At 33.2% G+C, this 6255-nt stretch overlaps 1 protein-coding gene across 1 annotated transcript; it reads right to left on the bottom strand.

Annotated features, from left to right (window-relative positions):
• Positions 1-576: 576 nt before the first annotated feature.
• LOC112019798 (uncharacterized) lies at positions 577-2597 on the bottom strand. The gene is made up of 6 exons (XM_065767607.1): positions 2471-2597; positions 2058-2119; positions 1340-1408; positions 1073-1198; positions 801-874; positions 577-712 (listed from the first exon to the last, which is right to left on the bottom strand). Exons 3-6 carry the CDS (start codon positions 1385-1387, stop codon positions 577-579), a joined length of 384 nt encoding a protein of 127 aa, XP_065623679.1. The 5' UTR covers positions 1388-1408; positions 2058-2119; positions 2471-2597.
• Between the last annotated feature and the right edge of the window lie 3658 nt (positions 2598-6255).

Below are 6255 nucleotides of genomic sequence, written 5' to 3'. Positions count from 1 at the left end.
GCATGGCTTGTGAACATTAACAAACTTGACTCATATTCTTTACTTGATCCTAAACCTGAGATACTTACAATACAGTGGCCTACTTCATCTTACTTTTAAAAATTTAATTTCCACTATTTTGACTGTACATGAATCACTCATACCTGCTTAAAAACAAGTTTCCTACTTTAAGTTATTTCTAGAAAGAGTAAACTAAGACCTCATCACAAATATGAGAAAAATATGACATGATATTTTAATGCTCCAAGATGTTGAGGAGCTGCTACAATTCCAGGTTAAAACTGATCTAAGCTCAAACATTATTGAACTCCTACTCAACCAAGCCCAATAGGCCAACACTTGGCTGAGCATGTCTTGGCTTGGGCTATTCATAGCCCTAGGATTCAGGCACAATTTTTGATTGAGAAATTTATCAATACAAAATGATTGCAGCCCTAATGTCCACACATAATTTCAAGTGAAAATTTTTCAGTACATTAGAAGGGACACGTATAATGTTGCAGGCCTGTCAAGTGATATACTTGAAAATGTTTGCTTTACATGATAAAATAGAAAAGAACGTATTGAAAATTACCATCAAGAATCAATGTGAGCACTCTGTAGTAAGTATCGAGCATTTTGCAGAAGAGCATTGGCCTCCTCATTCGAGGAATCAAGCAACCGCAGGTCTTTGATCTCTTCCTGCCATTTCTCAATTTGTTCCTTATGTATCCTACAGACATAAAATTCGATGTAAAAAAGGAAAAGAAAAAGAGGCTCAGCTTTAAAATTTTAAGTTCTGTTATATTTTGTAAACTCACATAATCATACGCTCCTCAAATTCGTTAATCAGTTCCTTAAAGCTTGTCTTCCCTGACTCCAGCAGCTCAGACACCTACATGAATAATGTATAAAGAGCCTGACAAGAAAATAAAGCTGCAGACTGAAGAGCCATTACTGGGCTCATGAAGAAGTCATTGCGCTTTCAGTTGAGCATAGTATCATCTCAAACTTGTCAAGATAAACAAAAATTGGGTTTATGCATACATGTAGTTAATAAGAATATACAGCTGCATTAGGTTTATTTAGCTACCAGCTGAGTGAAGCGTTCAATCTTTTCTAGAATCTGAGCAATATCAAGTTCCATCTCCTCAGATCCAGCAATGTTGGTCTGAAATTCTTCCTTTTCTTCAATCTCTAAGACTACTCCATCTTCTTCCTTCTCTTCCATCCAACAACCATAAAAAAATCAGATAAACTAATAAAACACAAGAAAGGATTTTTTTTTTTTTTTTTTTTTTCACTCCTAATTTTTGCTATAGGCTTGATAAGTGCGAAGAATGAACAAAAACAGACATACAGCTGGTTTCATGCGTTTCCTCATAACTTCAGTCCCTTGTCTTTCCATTTGAGCAATTTAAGGCTAAGGCTGTAGAGAGGCAACAAAAGTTAAAATGCCACTATTTGTGAAAGAACATACATATTGTGAAAGAGACGACAAAGCAACGTATACGTCAAAATGCTTGGGAAGCAAGATATCAGATTAAGATCATCTATTGTTCTTAGGCTAACTCCATTGCAAAGTTCTAAAAATCCGATCCATCCATTTTGAAATGATTAAATTAGATTTTACCACGTCATCAACATTTAAAAAAAATGCCGACTATCACCATTGTGGTATCTATTTGAACTATTGATTACTTGGTAAAATCCAATCCATTCATTTCAAACTGGATGGACAAGGTTTTAACTTTTAAGAACTCTTGAGGATCTTAATTCCATGCAGCCTATGCTTATGCTATTCTATGATAAATATGTCAAAAAATACACGTCAGAGCAATTTTCTTTCTGGAGTGAAATTAAATTATGACTTTTTCTAGCTAAAGTAGTAATTATAGCCATTGGAAGATCCCGAAAGAGGCAAAGGCATTCCGTTCTGGTGGAGAGAAAACACAAATTAATAGGACAATAGAACATACCACAATCTAAGTAGGAATAGGCAATACAATCAGGTTATACACTATCTTAACAATGCTGATTTACTGAAAATCATTTGGCGTCACAGAAATTGTAATTACCGGAAATGAATTTCATCACAAGAATGACAAAATAGCATAGCACAAAGTGAATTTACAATCACCTGAAAAAATCATCAACCTCGGTGAAATACACACACACACACACACACACAAAATTGCAGTATCATCAGCTAAGAACATCACAAAAGCACATATGAGGAAATTGACTTGTAATAGCTAAATTGAATAGGAGAAGATCATAATGCTTGAATTAGTAATCGATTCCTTTTGAAAACTGAGTCAAAGATTTGTAGAAGAAGAAACGTGCTAATTAATCAGATCAAGAATAAGAATGAGAGTAATCGATCAAAAATGGAGAGAGAGAGAGAGAGAGTCAGTGATATATTGTGTGAAGTGAAATCAAAATGAAGGCTAAGAATTAAATAATAAAGCAAAAGTGGTGTGGTGGTTACCTATATATGATGTGCAGTGATACAAGCTTTGGTTCTCCGATTTCAGTGATTGATCGATTTATTGTGTTTGCTTTACGCTAGAGGGAGAAAGAGAATGAAACGATCGATATATATATATATATATATGCAATTGCAATACCGTTTGGCCAAATTTCTGGAATTTTGAAACGCGCGCCAATTTTACGGGGCGCGAACCCAAAAAATAAAAGGGTACATGCTTTATTTTTTTTCCTTCCAATTTTGCTTCTCTTTTCTTATCAAAAAAATAAAAATAATAATTTTCCTTCTCTTTTTATGGATTTTTTTTTTTTCTAATGGTGCTTTTATTATTATTGATTTAATTGTCACATTACATTTGTTTCTCTTTTTGACAAATTTGTATCAATTTTTATGCATAATATATATTTTGGTATTCCAATTCTCAATTACAAGTACCTTTTCTTTATTTCATTGGCATGAATTGATTTGGGTTAACAATTATTTTTTTTTTTGCAAGTTAGAATAGTTAGAATTTGTTTTTTTTAGCAATCCAATTAGAGGACATTCTGGCCTTTTGCCCCTTTGGGCAAAAATATTTGGCATTATACCCCTGTTTTGAAACTATATACGTGCGTGCCCTTGTTTCGATACTCGATGACCCTAAAATTGAGTTATTTAAAGTACTCGATTGGTTTAAAATCGAGTTATGCCCGATTAAATTTTAAAAAAAAAAAAAATTGCATAGAACTCGATTTTATGGAAATCGAGTTCCAAAACGCCACTATAGGGCTCAAAAACGCCACTATAGGGCTCCTTGAACCTGCCATGGGACAATAACACTTAGGAAAAAATTTTTGCAGTAAAATGCCACTATAGGGCTAAAAAACGTCACTATAGGGCATAAAAACGCCACTATAGGGCTCAAAAACGCCACTATAAGGCTCCTTGAACCTGCCATGGGACAATGACACTTAGGAAAAAATTTTTTTGCAGAAAAACGCCACTATAGGAATTTAAAACGTCACTATAGAGGTTAAAAACGCCACTATAGATCTCCCTGAACATTGTGTGGGACGATGACACTAAAATTTTTTTTGCATGGAACTCGATTTCTAGGAAGTCGAGTTCCATGCATTTTTTTTTTTTTTTTTTTTTTTTTTTTTTTTTTTTTTTTTTTTTTTTAAGTTTGATCGGGCATAACTCGATTTTAAACCAATCGAGTACTTTAAGTAACCCGATTTTAGGGTCATCGAGTATCGAAACAGGGGCATGCACCTATACAGTTTCGAAACAGGGGCATAATGCCAAATAAAAAGAAAAAAGGGGGTAAAATGCCAGAATGTCCTCCAATTAGATGTTAAACTATGAGACTTTACTAAGTTTTTATTTTATTTTATATTTTAATCCTTTTGGGTGGATAAATTTGTAATTTTAATTTGTAGAGAAAGTACTCTTAATAGTTATATTTTAAAAGTACCCTATATTACCAATTATTTAGACGAGCAAAGATTAGTCAAACAAAAATAATTGGATGAGTGACATATTTTAAATTTTGCAATTGTATTTTCATTTTCATTATTATTATTATTATTATTGTTGTTGTTGTTGTTAATATTAATATTAATATTATTATATAAGGATGCATATAAAAACTTAATTAGGAGATTTTGCTAATAATTGTTTATTTGTAATATTTTTGGGGACCAATTTTGCATTTTCTACTAAGAAAATAATCTCAATAGATTATTGTTGATACTCGTTGTCGAGACACATTTTGTACAAGCCCGACTTCCTTGTGAGCTCAATTCATGTATTATATTATATCTTATTCTTTTAAAGCATGGCCCAAGCCCATGCGACTTATTGAGGAAATTGAGGAAGTTTGGAGGGTATGGGTCGGTTCCTTTCGGACCTTTTGCATGAGCCCAGCCCATGCGTGCTACAAAGTGGGCAAGAGACACTAGTAGCACCTCAAGTTCATGGAGGAGGTCTTGTATCCAAAATTTCCACCCCAAAACAGCTTTTATGCTCTGTGTGACTGTGACCCAAAGTTTCTGTCCAAACCTTTTTTTTCCTTTAAAAATGGTTGGCTCTTATTGGCCAACTTCAACTGCTAACTCTCATCTAGTTGAGCCTCCCAATGGTCTGAAACAACTGAAAATGAGGAGGCAATGAGGGTTTAGTCAAGCATTTCCCTTAATGATGATAAAAGTAATCCTTCCTTTTATCCAAACAAATGCAAACCTGAAAATTACTACTTGCTTAATACCTTAGGGTCCAAAACCAGTCACTTGAAGCACCTCAAACTCAATATAAATTCCATAATTAGATTCAAAATGGGGGAGGACGTTTTACTCTGAGAGCAACACTCCAAGCTCAATAAAAGAGTCTTTCTTCAACTAAAAAAACAACCAACCACGTTTTACTCACATACCTGAAACTTCAGAGCAAAACCCCATTCAGCCAGTCAACAATCTCACAATTCCAAAGCTTGGGGTGGAAATATGGGTACAGGGGAACCTTCCCTCTCTTCCTCACAACCTTTCTCAATTCCCTCTTCTGTGTGCCTTTGGATCGAAATTTCAGACCTGTTATATTTTTATGGTTTTCTGCACTTTTGTTATAAGCATTTTGATTCTCTCTTGTCAAAGCACCATTAGCCTTTTGTTAATTATACATTTGGAATTTTGGGCTTGATTCTCCACCAATAAACACTTCTAAAAAACCCAAGGGGAGATTTGGGCCGTTTTTTCGCATTTTTGGCCCCTGTCGCAAAACATCCCCAACAATTATCAACAACAAATTGTTTTCCTAATCGGTCTAATTAACCATTGTTAAGCGAAGATTAGTATAACATTTTGTTTGCTTGCAAAGCATCTTCATACAAGTATATTTTGATTCAATATATATTTGTGAATGTATTGAAATAAACATTGTATTCAAGAGGAAAGATCATGATCATACTATGCATACTTAAAAAGAGGTAGATTGGTTTGGGATTAAAGATAAGTTGAAATTTTTTTAATGGTGGGAAAAAAAACTATTTTTATCATTCATTTCTAACTATCATTATTGGAAAAACTTAAATTTCTCTCTGTATTCTATCACTAGCAAATTAGCTCATAATATGAGTAGAAGAAAATTTTTAATATAAAAGGAAAGTAAAATATATATAATTCTTTATTTACAAAGAAAAAAAATTCATAATTTTAAAAAAGAAAATAATATGACATTGTTTATTTTAGAAAAAAAAAAAAAAAAAATGCCCTTTGTTGGTTTGGTAGAGGGTTATATATAATTAAAAAAAAAAAAAACTCTTGCCCTTTGTTGGTTTGGTAGAGGGTTATATATAATTAAAAAAATAGAACATTTTTTGATTCATAGTTTAATACATATAAAATTAAATTCTCTTATGAGAAAATGTTTTATAGTAGATTATTGATCCTAATATATGATATTATGAATATTTTTAAAAATAAATGTTATATCATATTTCATTACAATAATAATTAATTATTCTTACGTATCGGCGCGAGGTTGTAACTAGTGGTACTTAAAAAACCAGGTTTCCTGGAAGGAGTCCAAAGGAGGGTGCACTTAAACCCCTCTCCTCCTGGAGGTAAAGGTGAGTAATTTTCTAGAGAAATAACACCAAGTAATATTGTTTTTCCCACATACTTAACCATTTGGAGGATTCCGATGGACCTCGTTGGGATGATCCGTGGCATTTTGTTGGATTGTTTCAAGGCAAAGCGGTAGGAACACGTACAAGCTAGAACAGCCTCAAAGCACTCCTCTATTCAACC

This window comes from Quercus suber, unplaced genomic scaffold (assembly GCF_002906115.3).
Source record: "Quercus suber isolate HL8 unplaced genomic scaffold, Cork oak 2.0 scaffold_827, whole genome shotgun sequence".
Classification (NCBI taxonomy): Eukaryota; Viridiplantae; Streptophyta; class Magnoliopsida; order Fagales; family Fagaceae; genus Quercus; species Quercus suber.
The sequence above is the reverse complement of the archived record's forward strand: the minus strand, read 5'-3'. Positions and strand labels throughout refer to the sequence as shown.